Below are 25,802 nucleotides of genomic sequence, written 5' to 3' on the forward strand. Positions count from 1 at the left end.
ATCTGATATCAGCATTCTTTCAATTTTCAATCAATCAGTCGTGTTTGCTTTTATCTGCGTAATCTTCGAGATGACGTCGGTCGTCTAGTTAGAGTAGTATTGATCACGGTCGTACCTGCTCCCATGTTCTGTCTCTGGCCGGGCTTGGACGCTCAGGTGAATATTGCCAAGGAGCCATCGGGAGCTATAAAAGGGAATTAACTGATAGAAAGCCTCACATTAGGAAAAAACCTACTTTGCCTTTCATTGCCGTCCATGCAACTATTGTGACTATGCATACAAATATTATGTATTGTAAAATTCGAATGTTTTACACGAAAATTTTCAATTGGTTCCAAATTTTTTGTAAACGAATGTTTTCCAAACTTATTAACTGTTTAACAATATTTGCTATGTGTATGTGCATTACTATAATTCTCATGTTGTATTTGTTATTTGAGCTGCTCTACACACACATCACTTTTAATTATTATTCTCATAATCCTCTCGCAAGTCTGCTGGAAGAGATTTCTTAATGAAATAAGCAGTGCCTTTGTATATAATTTTCCTATTACTCTGTACTATGTCTTCTTTTTGTGTGTACATAAATAAATAAATAACTGAAGTGTTCTATTTTTAAAAGTAAGGAACTTTGATCCTGTTCAAATACCTACTTAAATAAAAATTCCAGATGGTCTGTGAAAAAGTTGACATATATGTCATGCACGTCAACTTCACTTTAAATTTGAATTTTGAAAACAAACTGATTTTGTAGGTGCGGTGTTTGAGTTTAGTTTGTAATATAAATAAACCTTTAAACAGCTTACCTTAATAAATGTGATAACATATTTACTAAAATCCTTGCGATAGCAAAACATGAGTCATTTTGAATTTGCTATTCCCTTACAAAAGGACGAGTTATTAGAATCCCATGCAGGACAATATCACGTCGAGGATGTAGTACAACCGCGACTCATGTTGTCGAAATTACAAGGTATTCACTCAAAAATTTGTTATGTTTAAAGATATTAAGTTCATATAATTGCCGAAGCTTTATACGATCCTAATTTTTTCTAAAGTCCTTTAAAATTGGGGCATTGGTGATTTTTACATAAAACATTGTAGTTGTCCAGTTTCATTATTTTACTTATAACCAAATTGATATTTACTACAAATGAAAACAAATTTACAGATGGAGCCCGTGCTTATAATTCTGTAGGAGTTGATTATATACTTGAACATTTTGATACATATTTTTCAATAATTGTACATGGAGTGAAACTGGAGTGGAATGTCATCAACAAAGGTAATTTATGCTTATAGCAAACAAATTATAAATATAACAAGGAACTGAATATTAAATAGTCTTACAGTTTTTTATGGACAATTTGTGTAATAAGATTTTTATTATTTCCATCAATGGCAGTTGAGTATAAAGTGTATATTATGGTACACATAATGGTTAAGAGATACTGCTACTCATGAACCTCATTAATGGGACATAGCAAAAAACGCATATGATCTTATCTAATTTTCATTGATTGGGTCAATATATTATATAGTAAGACATTTTATTTATTTTTTATTTATTGATCTGATCACAGCCCACCTCGTGTTAAGGGGTCTCAGGAGCCCATAGACATCAACCACATTAATGCTGCCACCCACTTTCAGACATGAGTTGAAAGTCTCTGTCGTTACAGTACAATTGCTGTCCCACCCTTTTAGTACCGAAACACATTACTGTTTCACAGCAGAAATGAGCAAGGTGGTGGTACCTGCCCATGCAAGCTCATAAGATACCCTACCACCAGTTAATATATCATAAGATAGGTATGAAATATGATATGAATTACCTATTCCAAGATTAGATTGGGTTTTCAGGCTTTGACCACATAATAAGGGCTGCTAAGAATTTATGCAGTCATTTAGAATTAATACTCCAGGAACAAGAATTGGATGTTGATGTGAGGGTTAAAAATCTAAATATTACTAAAATGATAATGTACCTCTTCACCCAAATAATGAAAACAAAAGACACCAAATTGGCTGCTGATGTGAGTATAATTCCCGCATCATCATTTTTTATTTGTAAAAATAAAGTTTTTTTACTTTTGTCTTTGTTTTATCACAATGTTTGGCCAGACTGAAGAAAGTTATATTTTCGATAAAAAACATTATGAGTTCATCTTCGTGTGTTAAAGTGAGTAAAAGCATTCATGTGGTTTGTTTTTGGCTCTGGTATCCTAGACATCAAGAGGCCGAGGTCACCAAGACCCAGATTAATGTAGTATTTTCTATTTTCATATAAGCTAGATCTATAGGATTTTGATTGCTTTGAGAGATTTTTACAAGTAACAAACAGAAGTGTGGTTTGGTTTAAATCTCAAATGTATACATATAATATTTTTTCATGTCACAGAATTCCACTAAGCTAACATTGGGCAAGAAAGGTAAGAAGGCAACAGAAGAAGAAGAATTATGTGGTTGGACAGAATCTGACAAGCAAGCGGCAATGCTCACTCTGTACTTGGTTACACAACAACCATTATCAAGATTGTGGGACCCTCCATTGGCTGAAGATAATTTTGTTTCGTTAGTATCACCCAAATCTATAGAATAAAATTGTAAATACAAGTTTATGCATTTATCCCTATAATCACATTAACCAATCACAATATGCTCATATTAATCTATTATTTATGTAGACATACATATACTAACACTTGGTGATTGCTTTATTCCAATTGGTTCTGAAAATTAATAATTTAATCTTTTGTTTATGCTAACTGTCAAAGTGAAAAAATTTAAGATTAATAAATGCTATTTCAATAAAAGAGCTTTTGTAGAAAAAATACAATGAAAATATGAAATTAAATACTTTTAGAATGATAGCAGATCCTTGCTACAAAGCACTAGAAGAACAAATGATCAAAAACAAAGCTATAAGAGACACTGTGTTCCAAGTTCTAGGAGTCCTTATAAAGAAATATAACCATGGGACATCATGTCTCATTAAACTCGTCCAGGTATGTATATGGTTTTAAACCTTTTATTCTTACAAAACAATAAGATGCCACTTGGCTATTTCGGTCGCAAAGCAATCACACGGACTTGATTGGAATTGATTTTTTTACTCAGTCATGAACTTGACTACATATTCTAAGTAATAAACAAAAAAAATGTTTTTTAAAAGAACAGTAAAAAGATAAATAAAATTTTATTTCAGATACTTCAAATGGTTGAGCATGCTGTGTCACCAATATGTGCTGGAGTAGTACAGTTGACAAAAGAATTTGGACTTGGTACTTTTGGGCCACAAATGGTAATAGAAAATATATTATTTCAGAATAAATCTTCTCATCTTTTAAAATATGTTGCTGTAACTTTTGTATCTTTTGACTAGAATTCTTTTTTACATAAGGTAACTTAGTAAAAATTATTCTAAGACTTGTAAACTGATATAATCTGAATAATAATAAAAACAAGCAATAAATACGGCTGATCAACTAAAATGAGAAGCAAGGAACAGCAAAAAGGAACAACCATTTTTATGTTATCAATTTCTGCTAGACAAACACAATATGTTTAAGAATATGATCATCAATGTTTAACTGTGTTACAAAAATTTCATACAAACGATCGGGTGGTAATCTCAGTCACCACTAATAACTTTAAAAACGTTAATGACTGTGTATTAGGATCATTATTTTGGATCCTTCTGATCAATTCTTGATGTTTTTAGGCATTTTAAGCACCGTCCTCAGCGAACCCGTTGAATGCGACGAAGGCTTCGGCGTTTAGTTTAACCCACAGACAGACAACTCACTTAATATCTTGCTGTATAAAGTGGTAAAATAAAGTAATAATAGTAAATAACTAAACTAAACACGAATAGACTTAGTAAATTAATATTTTGTGGAGCTGCAACAGAACTCTATACCAATCACAAACCTACGCTATCCTTAAGAAACAACACGATACAGACAATTACTGAGGTAAAAGTTACACCGACTTGGTGCTACTTAACTGCTCCCAGGAATTTAATGACATTGCTTTTTCAACTATACTACAATAGGTTCGTGAAATAGCAGAAGCTCTGGCGTCAACTGAGGAAGAAACAACAGGCACAGAGCAGAGTGCAGCTAGGAACTGTGGGGCTTTCTTATTGGAACTCACCAAAGAACTACCTAAAGAAATGGCCAATGCAATTGCGACATTACAACCATATTTGGAGAGCGATGAGGTAAGATATTAGTCAGTACTTAAACAGCTTACAGATCTGACAAGGTTATTTTAAGATATCAACTATTCCTAACGTTTCTAGGGCGTTTGATGAGGCCTTAGTATAGTTCGGTAGGCAGCGGCTTGGCTCTGCCCCTGGCATTGCAGAAGTCCATGGGCGACGGTAACCACTCACCATCAGGTGGGCCGTATGCTCGTCTGCCTACAAGGGCAAAAGTTATGTCCTGTATTGTTGTTGTATTGTATAACTGATGTTTTTGCGTGATAGAAATTATGCAAACAAGTGGAGCTGCTGGCTCTTCTGCTTTGGACGCTAATAATTAAATATTACATTACTACATCTTAACTTACCCATGTACATACATTTATATCAGCACAGTATTACTGAGGTCGGCCAATTGAAATATCTCTTCATGAAACTAACTTATCATGAAAATTGTGAATTAAAATTAAATTAAATTAAGTTAATCACTAATAGACAATCGTAACAGGATAGCAGTAACAAAATTAAAAAAAAATACATCGGGATGTACAAACGCGGTACAAAAAGAGGGTCGCGTTTCCGATCAGGTGGTAGATTCTTTGGAGCACGGCTCTTGCTAGGGTTCGTGTTAGCAACAACATCGTCAGGTTTGAGCCCCGCGAGCTCACCTACTAGTTCGGTGAATCTAGAATAACCCCTCGAAGTTACTAGAATAGATAAAAAAAAATGCAATCTCATCATCATCATCATCATCTCAGCCTCTCCACTGTCCAATGCTGAACATAGACTTCTCCAAGTGATCCCCAGTGCGGCCGGTCCAATGCTATCTATTGTCCATCAAAGCCAAGGATGTGTAAAAAGAAACTATTAATTTTGGTTGACAGTCATACACGCTCCGTATCAGCGTGCTCGGGATGATGTGCGAGGTGCTGAGCGTGGAGTTGCGCGGCGAGGGCTTGTCGGACGCGCAGCGCATACAGCGCGACGACTTCCTCGACGATTTGTATGAGCACATACACGATCTATCCGCTTATGTACGCCATAAGGTTAGTTTTTTTTTTTTTTACACGCCACGTTAACTCGTCCCTTGCTAAGTTCGTAAAGAACTTGTGTTACAGGTACCAGATAACGGAAATAAATGTAAGATTTTTATTATACACGTACATATATTTAATATACATCCATAACCCTGGAAAAGACATTTTATATTTATCATACAAATATCTTCCCTTGGCGGGATTCGAAGCCGCGACTCCCTTGTGTAGTGACCATATCACTTACCACTACACCAGACGGCCGTCAAGTTAGAACCAAACTAAGCTTTTTGGAAACGTCCTTCAAAGAAGTCATGGCTGTGTCTTTGCTATTACTAAAAAAATCACATCCACATCTTATTTGTAGCCTATAGTTACAGGCATTTGCATTTTTATTTTTATTTTTTTTTATTGCCTTTGCAGCCAGACGGGCATACGGCCCACCTGATGGTGAGTGGTTACCGTCGCCCATGGACTTCAGCAATGCAAGGGGCAGAGCCAAGTCGCTGCCTACCGCTTAATACTCTCCACAAGCCTCGTTTGAAGAAGGACATGTCATAGCGCTCGGGAAACACCGTGGAGGGGAGCTCATTCCATAGCCGGATGGTACGTGGCAAAAAAGATCTCTGGAAACGCACTGTGGATGACCGCAGCGGCTCCAGGTAGTATGGATGAACTCTACTCCGGTGGCGGGCGGTGCGATGGTAAAAACGAGATGCTGTTATCATCTCGAACAATTCCTCAGAGCACTCCCCATGGAACATACGGTACAAAACACAGAGGGAACCGAAGTCCCTCCGCAGACCCAGAGGCTCCAAACGATCCGAGAGAATGGGATTATCGACAATCCGAACGGCCCTCCTCTGTATGGAGTCAAATGGAAGAAGCTAGTATTTGGGAGCCCCGGCCCAGAGATGGGAGCAGTACTCCATGCGAGGCCGGACTTGTGCTTTATAAAGCAAAAGTCTTTGTCCAGGCGTGAAGTACCGCTTCGCTCTGTTGAGGACTCCCAGCATTTTGGACGCCAACTTGGCTTTGCCTTCCAAATGACTCCGAAACTGGACATCGCTCGAAATGTCGACCCCAAGTATCCCAATACTCTCGGAAGGTTGCAGGGATACTCCTTGGAATTGCGGCGCCTTGACAAAGGGGTCCTTCTTCGCAGTGAACGCGCAAACTTGTGTCTTTATCGGGTTGAATTGAACCAAGTTCAATTCACCCCATTTGGAGACTCGCCCCAGAGAGTTCTCCACTTCAGACACAAGTTTTGATCGTCTCTCTTGCACCGCGCTCCGAGAAAGACTCTGATGGCCGATATATCGCGCATCCCCCGTGCTGTCATCCGCATAGCAATGCATGCCATCAATAGACAGCATGTCATTGATATACAGGATGAAAAGCGTGGGGGAGAGCACCGAACCTTGTGGAACGCCAGCGCTAATGGTCATGGTATCAGAACAGTCACCGTCTACAACGACCGTGATGCTCCGCCCATCCAAAAAGCTAGCGATCCACTTGCAGAGACCCTCAGGGATTCCGTAAGATGGTAGCTTCTATAGAAGTGCCCTATGCCAGACCCTGTCGAAGGCCTTCGCGATATCAAGGCTCACAGCAAGAGCCTCGCCCTTGCTCTCATTTCTAATAAAATACTTGCATTTCTAATAAAATCAATCAAACAACCTCTGTACGTATATAATACACGAAGAACAAGAAGTCAGTTTATTGTTAAAAGGAGAACAAAAGAAAAAAAAACCCTATAATTATAGTTTAGTTTTAGTTTACTATAAGTATAGTTTCCCGAGCGCTATGACATGTCCTTCTTCAAACGAGGTCTCGTGGAGAGTATTAAGCGGTATACAGCGGCTTGGCTCTGCCCCTGGCATTGCTGAAGTCCATGGGCGCCGGTAACCACTCACCATCAGGTGGGCCTCGTCTCGTCTGCCTACAAGGGCAATAAAAAAAAGTCATACCGAGTAAAAGTATAAATGACAATATATAAGCATTTGGTAATAAATAATCTTCATAAGGTGCTCCAATTCTGGTGTCGTTTGCAACGGGAGAACTGTGTCCCGGTAAACCGACAACGTACCGTACTCGAACGCGCCATTGGACGACTCAAGGACAAGGCGGCCTTAGTGCGTAAAGCTGCCATACAATTATTGAAGGTGAGTTAAACACATTGTTCAAAATACATTGACTGGTGTTAGGGCAAAAAAGGGCTGTTTTTTTTTTTATTGCTTTGACCAGGGTGGACGAGGTCACAGCCCACCTGGTGTTAAGTGGTTACTGGAGCCCATAGACATCTACAACGTAAATGCGCCACCCACCTTGAGATAAATTCTAAAGTCTCAAGTATAGTTACAACGGCTGCTCCACCCTTCAAACCGAAACGCATTACTGCTTCACGGCAGAACTAGGCGGGGCGGTGGTACCTACCTGCGCGGACTCACAAGAGGTCCTACCACCAGTAAGTATTTGAGTCTACAGAGGTGAGTGCCAACACCCTGCCTCGTTCTGCCGCGAACCCGTAATTTGTTTCGGTTTTAAGGTTGAAACAGTTGTTGCACTATAGAACTGAGACTTGGAACTCATGTCTCTAGGTGGGTGATGGAAATTACATTGTTGATGTCTATGGGCTCCAGTAACCGTTTAACACCAGGTAGGCCGTGAGTTTGCGTTAACGTCTAATAATAAAAAACAAGTTACACATTTAAAACAATCTTACCACATAATATGTAGTAAAAAATTCAATCAAAAGGTGATTATTATTATTATATGAGGTGATAATTGTATTCACAGATATTCTTGGAATGCAACCCGTTTTCTGCACAGTTAAAATTGGATATTTTGGAAGAGCAACTTCAAACAGAACAGAAAATCCTCGGCGATCTCCAAAAGAAGCTGAATCCGGGCCCCGACCCTGAACTTGTCAAGAAATGGACGGAAATCGAAGACGACGTGACGAAGGCTATCAAAAAAAACATAGACGTACTAACACAAGACGAACCGGACCTCTCACAAGCGTCCTTAGATAATTTATATGAAGCAATTCGTAAACACTTGCGCGAGAAGAATTATTTTAAAGCGTATCTTATTGTAAAGCATACGGAGAGACAATACCCGGACGCGAAACTGCTTAGGTGCGATATGGAGAAAAGCGATCAGGTGAGTCATTGTAACAGACGAAGAGGTTAGGTCACAGAGTATGGAAAAAATATTGGATGATAAAGGAAGGAAAGTATCTTCTATCTTCTTCTTCTATATCTATAAAAATGAATTGCTGTTCGTTAGTCTCGCTAAAACTCGAGAACGGCTGGACTGATTTGGCTAATTTTGGTCTTGAATTACTTGTGGAGTTCCAGGGAAGGTTTAAAAGGTACACAAATTAATGAAAATTCTCGGAATTAAATAAAAATAACAATTTTGTCTTTCCTTTGATGTGTCCCCCGTCGGACGGATTCCTTTTTTTTTGTTTGAAGTTTATTTTATACAAAAATTAAGGTATTTTATTTATCGATTAAGGCACTACGAAGTCTGCCGGGTCAGCTAGTTAGGAATAAATTTAATTTTTTAAAATAAAAAAGTGGGTAGTTAATAATGTTCCGACTTCGATCGCTTGGGTCATGATGAGTGGAGCGCGTTGTGGTGCCTAGGGACTTTAATCACAACTTGACGACTAGTAGAACAGCGAGTGTCTATACATCTAAATTAATATTAAAAAATATATTATTAGTAATGATGGCAGTTATACTAGTTACTAGACAGATATAGTACATACTAGTGCTCATAAAAAGCTGCTACACATTTCCCGATGTATCTCCAGTCTTCTACGTCCTACATCTACGGACTCGTGTGCTGACCGACACACAAAATTTTATTTAGTTACCAAAATTCTTTAGTTACTTAAAATATAAACCTTTAATATCTAACAGAAATTGTGAAGGTTTGACAGTGACGGTTGCATATTAGTTATCATAAAAAAAAATGCAATTTCATTTTAATACATCGAAGACGTCCCATCAAACGAAATTTAGATACAAATAATTCAGAAAAACATTATGTAATTGTTACTTAAATTTTACAGATTAATTACTTCGTAGCTCTGCTCGGCAACATATTCGTTATACCCGATGTAAGAACGTCCGCCACGCTTACACAACAATGTGACAACGAATTAGCGTTACACAAACGATTAGAAGAGAAAGAGAGTATAGTCGCGTTTCTACAAGAGTCCGTACACTTCAGTCGGATGGTTTCAGAAGCTGTGCCCATGATAAACTCTTTGTTGATGTCAAAACAAGCGGGTGATGTGAATGAAGCGATCGACTTCTTCACTACAGCTCATCATTTCAATATAGAATCGGCCAAAATGGGCGTGGCCAACATGCTGATGCTTGTGTGGTCACCCGATCAGGTACGTTCGGGAACTATGCAAATTTATACAAAACATATCGCCTTTTCGCATTAAAAGTGTACAATTTCCAAAAGTATTCGAAATTGAATTAATATGCGTAAACATTTGGTATCATCAGAATTTTTCTCATAAATAATGTCAAAAGAGCGATTTTTTGTTTTTTTGTTAGTTTACCTATGTTTTGACTACTATTAACAAAATTAATACATAATTTTATCTTACTTTAAAAGACAGATAATGTAACTGGTAAAAAATAAAAATATTATTAATATTAAAAATATTACATGTTACTTAAACCTTTAAAACACTCCTGTAAATTAGTAAGTTTTGAGATTATACAGTCTTAATGCGAGAAAACGATACATGGAGAGCATGTTTCAGCCAAGAAAATTTAAATACTAAAGTAATTCCAATTTCCAGGACAAACGTGAAGCCGTCGAACGAGCTTATAGAGAAATGTATTTAGAATGTGATAATAAAGCAGAACGCGCCCGGGCGTTCATCATAGCTAAGAATTTGACATCTCTGATGCTGCACATCGACTGCGGGAGTGCACTGGCCCTGGAACACCTCGTCGATAAGTGGGTTGAGAAGGGGGACATCAATCCGGCGGTCATACAGGTGCCAAACTAAGCTTAAGTCATAATTGGAGATATGTAAAAAAGAATTCAATTAAAATGAAATATATTTTTTACTGGTGGTAGGAGCTCTTGTGAGTCTGTGCCACTGGGGTAGGTGCCACCACCCTGCCTATTTCTGTCGTGAAGCAGTAATGCGTTTCGGTTTGAAGGGCAGGACAGCCGTTGTAACTGTACTAGGACCTTAGAAATTATGTGTCAAGGTGGGTGGCGCATTTACGTTGTAGATGTATATGGGCTCCAGTAACCACTTAACACCAGGTGGGCTGTGAGCTCGTCCACCCATCTAAACAATAAAAAAAAAATGGTTTTATTTTAACGTCACCATAACATTTATTGAGTTTTAAATTATGTTTTTATGTTATGTGTTAAACACACTAAGGGGGCTTATCATTTCAGTTTTTTTTTTACATTGATTGTGTTCTAACACAATGATTTAAAATACACATTAGAATCGCTCCTGAAAAGGACGTCAAACGTCTTGTTATGGTCCCCAAAGGTGCAAATAATCTAAATCAAAATTGCATCTCTTATAAAAAGCAATGTAAAGAGGAAAAAAACTATTAACATCGTCAACAGCCTCTTAATTCAATACCGCTATAAGTGTATGTTTAGTTTTTTGTTATAATATATATTTCACAGTGGTGAAATATATATTATAACAAAAAACTAAACCAAAAAGTACCAGACATGGTTTTTTGTTCAATACATATAAATACTGAGGCACGTAAGATTCGAAATCAAAATCATTTATTTCAACATGGATGTTATATAACAACATACTCTCTAGTAATTAATCTCTACTAAATATTATGGTTGTCTTCACTATACAACATAACTACTAATATATTTATTGTTGCTGTACGCACAGGTACTGTGGGAGATGTTCCTAAAAAAAATTGACGGAACAACCGACACGGACAGCTACGCCGCAATATCTCTACTCGTAATGATCGCCAAAGCAAAACCCTCCGTGACTTTAGCCAACTTAGAAGTCATACAAGCTCACGGACTGACCGGCGATTATAACACAAGGAAACTGAGCGCCCAATTACTTCTGCCGTTGGTCAAGAAAAGTCAAAGATACCCCGCAGACCATTCAATATTCACAAGCTTATTCGACAGTTTGATGGAAGCTTTCAGCAAATTAAATGACTTCGCATCGTTCGCTTCAAACGTCATAGATGCTGTATACGCTATATGTGACACGCCCGAAATTATTTGTTCTAAGATATTAGCAGAAATGTACAGGCGCATTGAAGAAATGATGGTTAAGAATTGCGACAATGAGGAGGAGGCAGCGTACCCCACGGAGTTGTTGACGCGTTTCGTGTTTACATTAGGCCATGTAGCACTCCAGCAACTCATTTACTTGGACATCAGTGTATACAGTGAACTCAGGAGAAGAAACCAGGTGAGTCATTGAAATAATCTTTTTTATTCCGTATTTTGGGACTAAATGATCATAGAAGATCGCCTTAATACTTATTTGCTTGTTGACTGACTATTACATTTAAAAAAAACTTGTGTGCGTTTCGGCTGTAATAAAATAGAAAACTTCAGATATTCTATCTCGTTTTCTCGCAGGCTAAATCCCATGGCTGTATATGTTTGACTCCTTAGTGTCGCTATTCGATTATCATTACCGTTTCATTGAGTTTCAAATCACAACATTACTAAAGAAATTTTCAATTCAAAAACAATATTGTTTTGATGAATTTACGTTTTGTCAAAATTTGTATCTATACTAATATATAAATCTACAGTGGTTTTTACGGATGTTCTGTTATAACTACTGAACCATGTATCCGATTGACTTGAAACTTGGTATCCATGTAGAAAATATATGTACTTAATGGATAGGCTAATATTTACATGAGTGTTGGACTCTTTAATAATAATGACAATAAATAATAATATTAATTTGCCCATTTAAAATGCCCGGCTAGTATGAGTACGGCTAGTAGTAGATAAATCTAAAAATATATTTGTCTGAACATTTAGGTTCGAGAAGAACGCAAAGCTGAAGAGAAACGAAAGAAAAAAGCGGGAACGTTCGCGACACCGGCTCGACGCGGCCGGGTCGATGACCTCCGACGACAAACACTCATGAACGTCAGTAACGCCTCGGCCTCCTCGCGGGCGCAGCGGTCCGCCAGCGTCGCATCCAACAAGGGAGCCTCGGTAAGCTTCCGTCGCTGTCACCAAGACACATCTGCAGTGATACCTATATTAATCTTAACACCACAAACATTGGCCAAATTGTTCACTTAACATTTTAAACTCTGAACGCTAAACAGAAATCGAAAAAATACATCTGAAATTCACACGCGGCAGAAATGATAAATTCCGAAGTATTCATTCTCATTCAAGTGAATTAGGCTAATTCACTTATATGTATATCTTATTTTGCGATATCGAGGGGTAAAAGGATATTAGGTTTAAGCAACCTTTTGCAACTTTGTAGGAACGTCATTTAAAATTTAAAATTTGGAAAAAATATCATAAAAAAAAACTTCTTCAACTATTTGAATGGAGTAAACTTAATTGAAGTTTAATTAAAAACATCAAATTGTTGATACTGATACCAAATAAAACGGACCTTTAATTACAGAGGTAAATATCGCTTAAACCAAATCGCCTCCTCGATATGTTTATATCGATCGAATTTCATCGAATTTTAGATCACAATGTCGCTAAAGAATTTTTACATTGACATTTATTAAAATAAAATAAAACCTTAAAGTGGTCGCAAAGTTATCTGTGTCATGTGGGTGTACAATAGTTTACAGCAGCATAATACAAGTGCAGCGTATCTGTCTGCGCAGACGAACACGACCATGACGGAGGAGGAGGCGGGGCTGGAAGGCGCGGCGGCGGACGATGCGGACGCGGAGTACGTGCGCGGCGTGTGCGAGCGTGACGTCACGGCGGGCGACGCGGCGCTGGCGCGGTACCGGCCGCTGCTGGCCGCGCTGCTCGGGGCCGCCGCTCCGCCCGCGCTGCACGCCGCCGCCGCGCTCGCACTCACTAGGTCCTACAGCGTGTCTACTCCTAGTTCCCGATAATAGTCTCAGTAGATTAATATTTTGTGAATTGGCCTCCATTGTTGATATATATAAAAACTAGCGACCCGCCCTCGCTTCGCTTCGGAAACTGTAATTTATTATTGATTTCTCCACTATTTAATGGATGTTATTACACATATAAACCTTCCTCTTCAATCACTATCTATTAAAAAAAACGCATCAAAATTCGTTGCGTAGTTTTAAAGATTAAAGCATACATAGGGACAAAGAAAGCGACTTTGTTTTATACTATGTAGTGATGAATTGCTGTTCATTAGTTTCGCTAAAACTCGAGAACAGCTGGACCGATTTGGCTAATTTTGGTCTTGAATTATTTGTGGAAGTCCAGAGAGAAGGTTTAAAAGGTGGATAAATATGAAAATGCTCGGAATGAAATAAAAATAACAAATTTGTCTTTCCTTTGATGTGTCCCCCGTCGGACGGATTCCTTTTGTTTGTTTTAAGTTTATTTTATACAAAAGATTAGGTCAGCTAGTTATTGATGTATATTTTCTTAAATTATTTTAAACTGACATATTTTTTAATATTTCTAATTCTCTCGTGTGGGGCTTACTACTTGTCACTACATACTTGTCACTGTCCATATGGCTAATGGCAACGTCAAGTACATATGAATATAATTTACAGATTCATGTTAGTCTCGAGTTCAGTGTGCGAAGATGGACTGCAACTAATGATTACGTTACTCAAAAGATCGAAAAACGTATCTTTGAGAACCAATTTGACAATTGCCTTCGCCGACCTCACTTTGAGATTCCCGAATCTTACGCAGCCGTGGACGCATCACATTTATCACATGTAAGTAAGAAACGATTTTATGACTGTGGCGGGTAGCCATCATACAACGCAAGATAATTGACAGATGCCTGAAAGTCGCTCGGTGGAAGATCTTCCCTTTGTCGTTAAGCCTCCCCACATGACGATCACATTTCGATAATAATTTATGTTTTTAAATATTACGTATGAAACTTTCTGACTCGAGGGCGCAATAGTTAAGGGCTCTAACTATTGCGCCTTTGAGTCAGAAAGTTGTTGCTTGGCCGAAGATTCGCCCGCCACGTCGGGCAAATATTCGTGTGACGAACAGATTTGTTTGCTCGTAGTCTGAATTTTTTATATATATCTATACATGTATATATTTAAACACACAACAACATGGGAAACCTATGTGTGATTGTAATGACTGTTTTTTTTTATCGCTTAGATGGGTTGACGAGCTCTCAGTCCACCTGGTGTTAGGTGGTTACTGGAGCCCATAGACATATACGACGCAAATGCGCCACCCACCTTGAGATATAAGTTCTAAGGTCTCAAGTATAGTTACAACAGCTGCCCCACCCTTCAAACCGAAACATTACAGCTTCACGGCAGGAATAAGCAGGGCGGTGGTACCTACCCGTGCGGACTCACAAGAGGTCCTCCCACCAGTTAAAACCAGCTTATATTTACGACACACGAAAACCGAAGAAAATACGAGTGTAAATGAGGCCATCAGCGTAAAAGTGGCCTAGTTACCATAGTTAGTATGGAGGCATTTAGGTTTGAATTTTCATGAATTTTAATTTCAGTAGGCAAAAAACAATACGCGCAAAAATAATGTTTACATAGCTATGTTATCTTTGGTACCACCAGTTTTCTCGCTGATTGCTTATTTATTATGTTCAGTCTAAGCGACGAGGAGCTAGAAGTCCGTCAGTGTGCAGTGAAGATGCTGTCGTTTCTGGTCCTGCACGAGATGGTCCGCGTGAAGGGACAGATAGCAGACATGGCGCTGTGCTGCGCGGACGCGGACGCTAAAGTGGCGAGTATGACGCGCCTCTTCTTCAAACAGCTTTCACAAAAGGGAAACGCCCTATACAACGTCATGCCCGATATTATATCAAGACTGAGCGATCCGGATTTGAATGTACCTGAAGAGCAATACAGAATTATTATGAAGTTAGTATTTTAGCTTTTCGAAAATAATTAATACGGTTTTTTTTTAGAATAATGTGAAAAAATGCCGAAAAAACAATAAAATGTGTTTTTTGTTTGTTTATAATATGAAAATGCAAAACATAGCCCTATAAACGGATAAAGGGAATTAAAAACCAAAAGAAGAACAGAAAATTCCCTCCTTGTGACATATTGTAATGGAAATTTAACTCTAAGAAGGGTAGGCGTCAAATAAGTGGCCAGTCGTAAAACTAATGCTAAACCCCTATTCACAATATAATTATAAGCGACTAGGCGTACTCGCCCGCTTCGCTGTGCATTTAAAATTAACATTATTATTTATTGTCATTATTATTAGGTAGTCCAACACTCATATAAATATTAGCCTATCCACTAAGTACATCTATTTTTTACATGGATACCAAGTTTCAAGTCAATCGGATGCACAGTTCAGTAGTTATAACGGAACATCCGTAAAAACCACTATAGATTTATATATTAGTATAGATAAGGGCAAGATGAAGAAGAATAATTAACACGCTTTTATTACCTTGACGGAGCGCATAGACATCATAACAGGAATGCCCTGACGCACCTTGAGACATGAGGTCTAAGTCCCAATTGAATATTATAACGGCGAGTTAACTGTCTGGGTTTGCGGATACTATGTAATTAATTAACCAAATTAATCGAGAAGCACATATTGTGTTGCCATTGTTGTTGTCATCGTGAGTTTGGTCTTTATAACGTGGTGCGTACACATTACGAAAAATTCCATTTCGTCTAGGCTGTGTTCTCATTACATTTATGTTTGCAGATATATAACTTCACTAATCCAAAAAGACAGACAAATGGAGGCACTAGTAGAGAAATTATGCCAAAGATTCAAATTATCAACAGAAGAAAGACAGTGGCGAGACTTAGCTTATTGTCTCTCTCTGTTTACATACAACGAAAGGTCACTAAGGAAACTCATTGAAAATCTCGACTGTTACAAAGATAAATTATATTGTCAAGGAGTGATGGAGTCTTTCAACACAATTATGAATAACGCTTCCAAAATGGCCAAGAACGACATTAAGGTGATTAATGAAAAACAACCGATACTTCCTATATTTCGAATCTATACTTAATATTATAAAGAGGAAAGATTTGTTTGTTTGTTTGTATTGAATAGGTTCCGAAACTACTGAACCGATTTGAAAAATTCTTTCACTACTTTTAAGCTACACTATTCCCGAGTGCCATAGGCTATAATAATCTTTTTTGAAAAAAATTAGGGATCCTTACTAAAACTTCAATAATGTAACCCAAGGTGTAAAAAAATTACCTAAAATTTTCTTTACATCGCGTGCCCTGCGAAAACCATTGATGATAGAATAAAATAATGTACTACGACTTTGTAGAATACATGATTACTTACAAAAAGTGTCGCGACAGCATATGTCTAACTATTATAGTTATGCCGCAATAAGTGTTCTTTTATTTAAAAAAATAAAACAACGTCAAATATCATTTAAATTTTTGTTAAAGATCCGAGTGGAGCCGGAGCGGGCCGCTAGTAGTAAATAAATAAATAAATAATTTTGTTTCAATATACCGCTTAGGCTTTGGTAACCGAACTGGGAGATAAAATAGAAGAAGGCTTTGCGGTTCGCGCTGAGGAAGGTAATTGTGAAGGAACCACTGAAGGCAGTGGCGACACTGACAAGAAGGCGACGGGTCCGCGCGCCACTCCCAGACGGCGGGCTGCGCCCCGAAGGAACCGCAGGAGATCTTCATCCAGTGCAGATGAGGTACTTTTATATTCATTGTTTTTTTTTCTTCCTACCTGTGCTGATAGCCTTGAGAGGCTATTTCAGCTTCGCCTTGACGTGTAAGTAAGCTCACGGGGCTCAAACCGGGAGTGTTGCTAACACTGGCCCTAGCAAGAGCAGTGCTTCGCAGAATCTACCACCGAGAAGATCCGGCGAGAAACTCAGTGGGCTGTGTCTATGGATTTATTTACTCGTCGAGCCCTTCGTCGCAAGTGATGGGTTCGGCGAAGACGGTGACTGTTGCTTGAGGTACCTAAAAGCAACATTAATGGATCGGGAAGATCCGTAATGTCGTGTTTAGGGCGACGTCGACTGTTTACCATTCGGTCCACAGGATCGGGTATTTATTCATTGTGTTATTGCAATATCTGACCATTTCTTTCGAAATTTTGATATAACCAAAAATTGTTGCCTCATTGTTTGAATCATAGCGCCCTTGGGAAATTCATTAAATTCTCATGTACGTTTTCTGTTTTCGTATTATCAGAACTAATTTAACGCTATGAATCACTTAATTTTAAAGAAATAATTAAATTTCAATGGCACTTCTTAACGCAATTTCACATTGCAGTACTGATTCAGGCTTCCTTATAAAAAAAATTACAATTATTGCCGCGTCATTATTAAACTATTTCATTAGGTATCATTTATTGAATTAGGTTGTAATCGGGACTACATAATTTTTTTTACGTGATTTGTTGAAAACATTCAAAGGCTCGTGTTTTTATTTTGTAGAATGAACCTCCCAGCAACGTCGAAACCCCAGTGTCGACTAGAAAATCTAATCGGAAAGCAGCAAATAAACAAAAGATTGTAAATGATTCAGAAGATTCAGGTTAGTCATTAATTATTTATGCTTATTTACTATCGTTCTAATTTTTTATGAACAATAAAACAAACAATAACTAGAAAACTAAGGCTCGTAATATCAATAGTATTTTAAACTAAAATCGAAGGCTTAAACAGTTACTGAAGATCAACTCGTAATTTCAATCATAGTTAAACTCTCACCTTAGGAGTTTAAATAATCTCAAAGTTTACACGGTAATTTTTTTCCTACCTGAGCTGATAGCCTTAGAAGGCTATGCCAGCGTCGCCGAATGAGTAGCTGAGCTCACAGGGCTCTAACCTAACACTAGCCCTAGCAAGAGCAGTGTTTCGTAGAATTTACCACCGGATCGGAAACGCGACCCACTGAGAAGACCCGGCGAGAAACTCAGTGGGCTGTGTCTGTGGGTTAATTTACTCGTCGAAGGGTTCAAAGGGAACGATTACCGGTGCTTGAGGTACCTACCTAAAAGCTCCGATACTAGATCGCGAAGATCCGCAATGACGTGCTTAGTGCGACGTCGACTGCTTAATATTCGGTCCGCAGGATCGGGTATGTAGTTACCGGCGGCCACGACCAGAAGGATTGCGTGTCGTGCCGCTTTCTCGAAATGGCGCACTGATGCCGACTAAAGATGAAGTCCAGCTACATATCATCATGGAGATCCACGTTTCTCACGAACCACGGTGCTCCGACAGCTATCCTGCAAAAACGGGATTGAACGATTTGAAGGGGTGTTAAGTTAGAAACGGTCATAAGAGAGCGATTAAACCATGAGATAGGGCTTAAAGTGTTCTTTTCAAAATGGCCGATCGAAATCAACAGCTGTTATATTGTGTCCAAATCAGTAAATAGAGAGATTATTAAACTTATGTCCATAATTACATTTTGCAAGACTGAGTAAATAAAACAAACAAAAACTGTTGAATTCTTTCACTAGTTTGGACTAAGTTTGCTCATCTGATCAAGTTTTTTTGTATTTCCCAATATATTGCCATATTGCCTCACTAAAATTACTAACACTTCGGTTTCTGATTTAGAAAAAATTAGAGCGAGAAGTTTCCCTTCAACATGCAATGATCTTTTTTCTTTCAAAAAACAATTCTGGCAAATACAGTAAAGTACTTTCAGTGTGCGACTTAATAAAACGTTAAAGAAAAGGAAAAAAGGCTTAATGTTGCCACACGTCAAAACATCGTCACAGTTTTTGACTGTGTTTATTTTCTTGAAAATCAATGTTATGAAAGGAGTTTAATCTGAATTTGTACTAAATTTAGATAAATCTTTGGTTTAAACCATGATTGGGACTATTAAACCATGATGAACCATCACGGGCTTAAGACTACAAACACCCAGACAGAGTGTTCTAAGACACTGCCTTTTAAAAATTCAATTTATTATTAAAAGTCCGTCACAAGTGAGTCGTCTATTATCAAAGGTGGCAATCTGTGCATTTGGACAAAAAAAATTTATTGATATGTCAATACAGATTTATTTGAATATAATTGTCTCCTTTAAAGAATACGGTTCAAAACCTGCATTAAATAAAGGTTAATACTTAACCTGTTATTTATCTAAGATGTCGTTCAGAAGAGTATTGTGACTGCCAATGGAATACAAAGTCAATAATTCGTTTTTCTGATTTACCAATAATTGTCCAAAAGTCACATTGCCGGCTTTGATAATAGTCGACTCAAGTGTCCTTTTTTCAATATTTTTTTTGAAATGTCCAACACAACAATGTTTTCTTTTAAATTGCAGATGACGATGACTTTCAGGATAAAGAGGAAGTGTTTAAAAAACCAGTGAGAAAAGCAACGCGACGAAGAAAGTTATAAGTTAATTTTTTATTACTTTATTTTGTGTTGTATAATTTTCATTAAAATTAATAATAAGAAATAAGAGAATTGTTTTTTTTTAAATGAAGTTAATAATAAGTTTTCGTTAACATTGGCGATATAATTATCTATGTATTAATACGTGAAGCAAAAACTTTGTATCCCTTCTGACTGAATCTGACAATTTGAGAGTGACGTAAAGAAAGAGAAGGGCGGAAAAGTGGTAAAAAAAACGTCATCTCGACATTCTCGAGCGTGGCTGAATTTTTTTTTATTTTGTAGGAAATATTTCAATGATAACGAAAAATACATAATCTGACCATTTCCACAAGCCGAAAGTAACAAAAATTCGTCGATAAAGCTGAATGCGTGCAGCTGCGTAATGCCTATATTCCCCTCTCCGCGTTTTATTGGGCATGTTTTTTAAATTATTTTCTTCCAAATACAAGGATTTTACTTAAAAAACACAAAAAAAATTATTTGCTTGTTATTTCCTGAGCTTTTCAATAAATTAAGTTCAATGATTTAAATTTTTTTTTTTTTTCAGATTAAGCGAATCCCTCTAGATTAGTCTAGATAATCGTCAGATTATGAGACAGCACGTCTAGGACATAACGATAAACCATATATATCTTAATCTGACGCGCTCGAGTATTTCAAAATGGCGAATTTTTTTTGCACATTATAATAATGGCCACGAGTTTGCGTCACATCGAAATCGTCAGATTATTGAATACAACCCCTTAGAAAATCTGACGCGCTCGATAAAAATTTTTTTTTTCATTTTCAAACCTTACGTACGACCACCCCCACCATGCAAACTATCAGATTAACATACATACATTATTAAAAATACGTAGGACATTGATGCTATCAATATCTGACGCTCGATTATGTCTATGCAACAGTTTTTTTTTATATTTTTGAAAATCTATAGCCGCTCCCCCCACCCATGAAAACGTATATTTTTTTTATTTATTTTTTTTATTGCTTAGATGGGTGGACGAGCTCACAGCCCACCTGGTGTTAAGTGGTTACTGGAGCCCATAGACATCCACAACGTAAATGCGCCACCCACCTTGAGATACAAGTTCTAAGGTCTCAAGTATAGTTACAACGGCTGCCCCACCCTTCAAACCGAAACGCAATACTGCTTCACGGCAGAAATAGGCTGGGTGGTGGTACCCACCCGCGCGGACTCACAAGAGGTCCTACCACCAGTAATTACGCAAATTATAATTTTACGGGTTTCATTTTTATTACACGATGTTATTCCTTCACCGTGGAAGTCAATCGTGAACATTTGTTGAGTACGTATTTCATTAGAAAAATTGGTACCCGCCTGCGGGATTCGAACACCGGTGCACATCGCTTCAACACGAATGCACCGGACGTCTTATATCTATCCGTTAGGCCACGACGACGACAAAATCTTCTTATCATCTAAGCTTTGCATCCCAATAGGTCTCTATGACGCTCGAGTAAATCCCCATTTAGCATCGTGGGCTCCCCTACTATAAAGGATCGCTCTACTGTACAGGTCGTGCATGGTAAAGCGATCACAATGTTCAACGCTTTTTCCGTTTTAGGGAAAGAAGGAATTTGGAATCTGTCATTTTTATATGATTGCTCATTGAGTTTTATCATTTACAATATTTTGCGATATTAAAATGGAGTGGGGTGTTATAGAGAACCGAATCGCTGTGATTGCATTACACAAAGTAGGTATGGAGCCAAATGAAATTTTTTAAACTCTCCATACGCTTGGTATTAGTAAAATGTTTGTGTACCGGGCTATTAATAGATGCAATGAGACCTCCTCTGCTTGTGACAGAAAAAGATCTGGCCGTCCACGTAGTGTTCGTACGAAAAAGGTGGTCAAAGCAGACGTACTGGTCATTTCTTAACTGATAATTTAAAAGAGAATATGGTGGTAAAATCGAAACAACTACTGAAGCGGTACGCAAAGGGAGGTCATAGAAAATTTTTGTTTACGGATGAGAAATTTTTTACAATTAAGCAACTTTTTAACAAACAAAATGACCGTATTTATGCTCAAAGCTCTAAGGAAGCTTCCCAATTAGTCGACAGAGTGCAACGGGCATTATCCGACTTCAGTGATGGTTTGGTGGGGTATTAGCTATGAAGGAGTGACTGATCCATACTTTTGTAAAAAGGTATCAAAACATCGGCACAAGTGTATCAAGATACCATTCTTGAGAAGGTAGTGAAGCCCCTTAACAACACCATGTTCAATAATCAAGAATGGTCATAAAGCTCGGTCTACGCAGTCTTGGTTGGAAACGAACGTTTCGGACTTCATCAGAGCTGAAGACTGACCGTCGTCTAATCCCGATCTTAATCCGCTGTATTATAATTTATGGTCAGTTTTAGAGAGTACGGCTTGCTCTAAACGCCATGATAATTTAGAGTCCCTAAAACAAACCGTACGATTGGCAGTGAAAAATTTTCCTATGGAAAGAGTGCGTGCTTCTGTGGCGGGTAGCCTACAACTGGTGACCTGCGACGTGATCTGAACACGCAACCTTCTGATTCATCATCAGCGCATCAAGAATTTCGGCTACCACAATCCCCGCATTCTCGCAAATAAAACGTCATTGACAGTCGTCCCACAGCAAGCCAGCACTGCAGCCTCAACAGGACCATCGCAGCCGACTCACCGCGCTTCCTGGTCCTGCGGCACGCAACTTCACTGCCTCATCACGCCGCTACAGTTCATCGCAGCCCACGACCGGATCATCAACGCTTGGGGTAACACATCTCCGGCGTGGCAGCTCTGCATCACATGGACTACGCATGACACGCACGCAACATGCAAGCTCAGTCTCGACTCACCGCAGACTTCGAGCAGCACTGGCGACAATCACGCAGCATTCAGCTCAGTTTCGACTCACTGCAAACTTCGAGCAGCACTGGTGACACGCACGCAGCATTCAAGCTCAGCCTCGACTCACCGCAGGCTTCGAGCAGCACTGGCCCTTGCAAGCTAATCTCAGCACGGACAACGCTAACTAAAAAATGACACGACCTCCGGTCTCGGAAGGGAGTGATGTGGCGGGTAGCCATCATACAACGCAAGATAATTGACAGATGCCTGAATCTCGCTTACGACATTTTCAAGATAAAGCGCATATATACAAGTTCCGAACAACAACATTCGGACCGTCGGTCTACCGAGCAATATCACCCGCTCGGTGGAAGATCTTCTCTTTGTCGTATATTCCTACACTTCTATTGATAACTGGCCTCAACGTTTAAATGACTGTATTGCAGCCAATGGAGACCACTTCGAATAAGCTTTTTATACTTTAAATTGTTTTATATTTATGTATTAAACTAACACACTGTAAAAGTAATAAATGTTATTTGCTAGATTTTTTTGTTTTCCTTTGTCTCAGTATTTATGGCAAGACTAGGTATATACAGTCGGCATCGATGCGCCACTTCGACAAAGCGGCACAACACGAGAACCCTCTAACGAACATCATACTAAAGGGTGTTTCAGAATGTTTTTCGTTTTTGAATTGACTACTCGATGCCATATGATCCCGACTTTTTTGGCTACAGAAATGCACCAGTATGGCTACAACCGCAACACCTTTTTCCAGCAAGATGGAGCCATTTCTCATGTTACAAATGACTCATTAGCTGCTCTCCAAGATTTACTCTCTGGAAGAGTGATAAGTCGCCGAGGAGACATCAGGTGGCCACCGAGGAACCCTGATTTAACACCTGCTGATTTTTTCCTATGGGGCTACCTAAAAAGTAAAGCTTACAATCCATTGCCACCTAACCTGAATGTTTTGAAGCAAAGAACCACGGAAGAAATCAACTCTTATTCCAAGAGCGATGCTCCAGCGAGTGACTGAAAATTTTAGCTCCAGATGAAATGAGTGTGAACAAGTGAATGGTGCGCAAACGGTTGTTTTTCATAAATAAACTTCAAGAACTGCTCTTTAATTTAACAACAAATAAAACGAGTTTTAATAAATATTTTTGTTTTTTATTTAAAATCTAAAAACGGAAAACATTCTGAGACATCCGTTACACCCGTACGGTAACATTCAATTAAGTGTATAATCTATGGTAACATTCTATAATAAGCGGCACGTAAGTTGGCAAGGTTTTGGTGTAGTGGGGGTAATGTCGCGCATAGTGCACATTGCAACAAAAAAATTGTCACTTTTATTGCCCGTATATAATTTAATTTTATTTTATTAAATTTTTTATTTGCCATAATTTATTTTTAAGCCTCTGTGTTTAGAAGAAAACTAAAGAAAAGAGAGGAATTCGTGAAGTGTATTAGGTGTTATAAATAAAATACAATTAAAAGTTAAGAAGTTTACTTAAATAAATATACTTAATATTAAAAATTATGTGTCGCCGTCATCACTATCATTTTCTAATAGTGCTACCCCTTGGATTAATTTTATGGTAGAACCTGAGCTGGTGGAAGGAGGTGGCTCCTCATCGTCGACATAACGAAGAGTCGTCGTCGTCACCGGCGTAAATAATAAAACGCTCAGTGACTGAATCGACTATTTGGTCCTGGCATTGCAAACAAATTTAAAACAATAACACTCGTAACAAAAACTAAATTTAAAACAATAATAACAACTCGTAACAAAAACTCAATATAAACAAAGGGTTCCTACAACTTTAGTAGGCGCATGTGTAACCGGGAGCGAACGGCACGTGGACACGGTGCGGGAGGGGAGGGTCGACTGACTCACCAATTGCGCGCTCGGAATGGTGCTACGTCTTTCCCCGCGTCCCGCTTGACAACCAAAGAGACCTAAAAAACGACTTCTGCGCATCTAGCGACTCTTGCCAAGTTACGTGCCGGAGACTATACCTGGTCTAGACACACACCATACCTACCTCCTACCTACATATTTTTACACTGTTTGCGTTTGGCCTTGCGTTTTGGCAAAGCTGATATTATTATAGTCGTGATGAAAATGGCGGCGATTTTAAAAACTGATGTCCAAATCATAATGTTATTCTGAATACTTTCTACAATATACATTAAACCTTGTGAATTTATTTACGTTTTGTCATGCGATGCGGAATTTATTAATAGGTAAGGAAGTCAATTGCTCGCACTCTGGTCGCTTTGCGGCTAGCTACTATTGATCTCTATGGGGCGGACAACCGCCCCCGCCTGCTACAACGCGGGACCTCATACTACGCGGGACCTCGTACAACGCGGGACCTCGTACAACGTAAAAAATAAAGCCAAAGTCAAAGTTTACATTTGTAAAGTAAAATAGTCATATGCTTATGACTACATTGCTATTTTGGAGTATGCACCATTGCGCATAACGTGTCAGGTTGGCCGTGTCGTGGATAACATATTTTATTACAAAATAACCGCTTTTTACTACATGCATATATATATTCATATGCATGTAGTAAAAAGCGGTTATTTCAAAATATTGAATTGGAATTGGAATTGTTTGTAATAACAAATAGACACTCCAATTTTATTTATATGTTTAAGACGGCGCGCCATGGTGATGGCTGTGCGGCAGTTTCTGTCATTACTCGTTTTCGGTTGAACTCAGTTTATTGCAATAATAGTCAATAACACCTTTTGAATAATTATTATTGAAACTCTCAACACATAATTTTCATAATGACAGGGTAAACCGACAGTTTCGTTTCAACTGACCGATTGACAGACAGACTGATACTGACTGACTGTCTTACACGGACTGACTGTCTTACACGGACTGACTGTCTTACACGGACTGACTGTCTTACACGGACTAACTGTCTTACACGGACTGACTGTCTGACACGGACTGACTGTCTGACACGGACTGACTGTCTGACACTGTCCACGTACCGCCATTTCATACTCAGGCGTTACGGCGTCTATCCTACATGACCTAATATTAAACCTTATGACACCGTTTATTCAAAAGCAGGATACTATCCTACGATAGTATAAGTCCAAAAGAAAGATTGGTTGTAA

The 25,802-nt window shown here is 38.4% G+C and overlaps 2 protein-coding genes across 2 annotated transcripts in view; one reads left to right on the forward strand and one right to left on the reverse strand.

Moving 5' to 3' along the window:
* The first annotated feature begins 691 nt into the window (after nucleotides 1–691).
* On the forward strand, nucleotides 692–19,870 carry LOC101735397 (condensin complex subunit 1). Its single transcript, XM_012695540.4, has 21 exons — nucleotides 692–973; nucleotides 1,172–1,285; nucleotides 1,864–2,036; nucleotides 2,402–2,574; nucleotides 2,867–3,008; nucleotides 3,209–3,304; nucleotides 4,058–4,225; nucleotides 5,092–5,253; nucleotides 7,269–7,406; nucleotides 8,041–8,406; nucleotides 9,326–9,655; nucleotides 10,076–10,276; nucleotides 11,165–11,707; nucleotides 12,298–12,477; nucleotides 13,122–13,327; nucleotides 14,010–14,180; nucleotides 15,048–15,320; nucleotides 16,135–16,399; nucleotides 16,925–17,113; nucleotides 17,870–17,969; nucleotides 19,725–19,870. Exons 1-21 carry the CDS (start codon nucleotides 856–858, stop codon nucleotides 19,799–19,801), a joined length of 4,185 nt encoding a protein of 1,394 aa, XP_012550994.3. The 5' UTR covers nucleotides 692–855; the 3' UTR covers nucleotides 19,802–19,870.
* The window catches only part of LOC101735669 (exportin-6), a 37,636-nt gene continuing 29,602 nt past the window's right edge, over nucleotides 17,769–25,802 (reverse strand). The window contains exon 22 of the mRNA XM_062669758.1: nucleotides 17,769–18,666. The gene's annotated coding sequence lies outside the window, so the exon portion shown is untranslated. The remainder of the gene's footprint in view (nucleotides 18,667–25,802) is intronic.

The sequence above is a fragment of the Bombyx mori genome, chromosome 8 (assembly GCF_030269925.1).
Source record: "Bombyx mori chromosome 8, ASM3026992v2".
Taxonomy (NCBI): Eukaryota; Metazoa; Arthropoda; class Insecta; order Lepidoptera; family Bombycidae; genus Bombyx; species Bombyx mori.

Bases quoted from the DNA above. Each gene is read 5' to 3' on its own strand.
- LOC101735397 (XM_012695540.4), top strand. From the start codon at position 856: ATGAGTCATTTTGAATTTGCTATTCCCTTACAAAAGGACGAGTTATTA. The intron at 4,226-5,091 runs GTAAGATATTAG...TTTGGTTGACAG, and splicing joins CATATTTGGAGAGCGATGAG to TCATACACGCTCCGTATCAG. The intron at 14,181-15,047 runs GTAAGTAAGAAA...TATTATGTTCAG, and splicing joins ACGCATCACATTTATCACAT to TCTAAGCGACGAGGAGCTAG.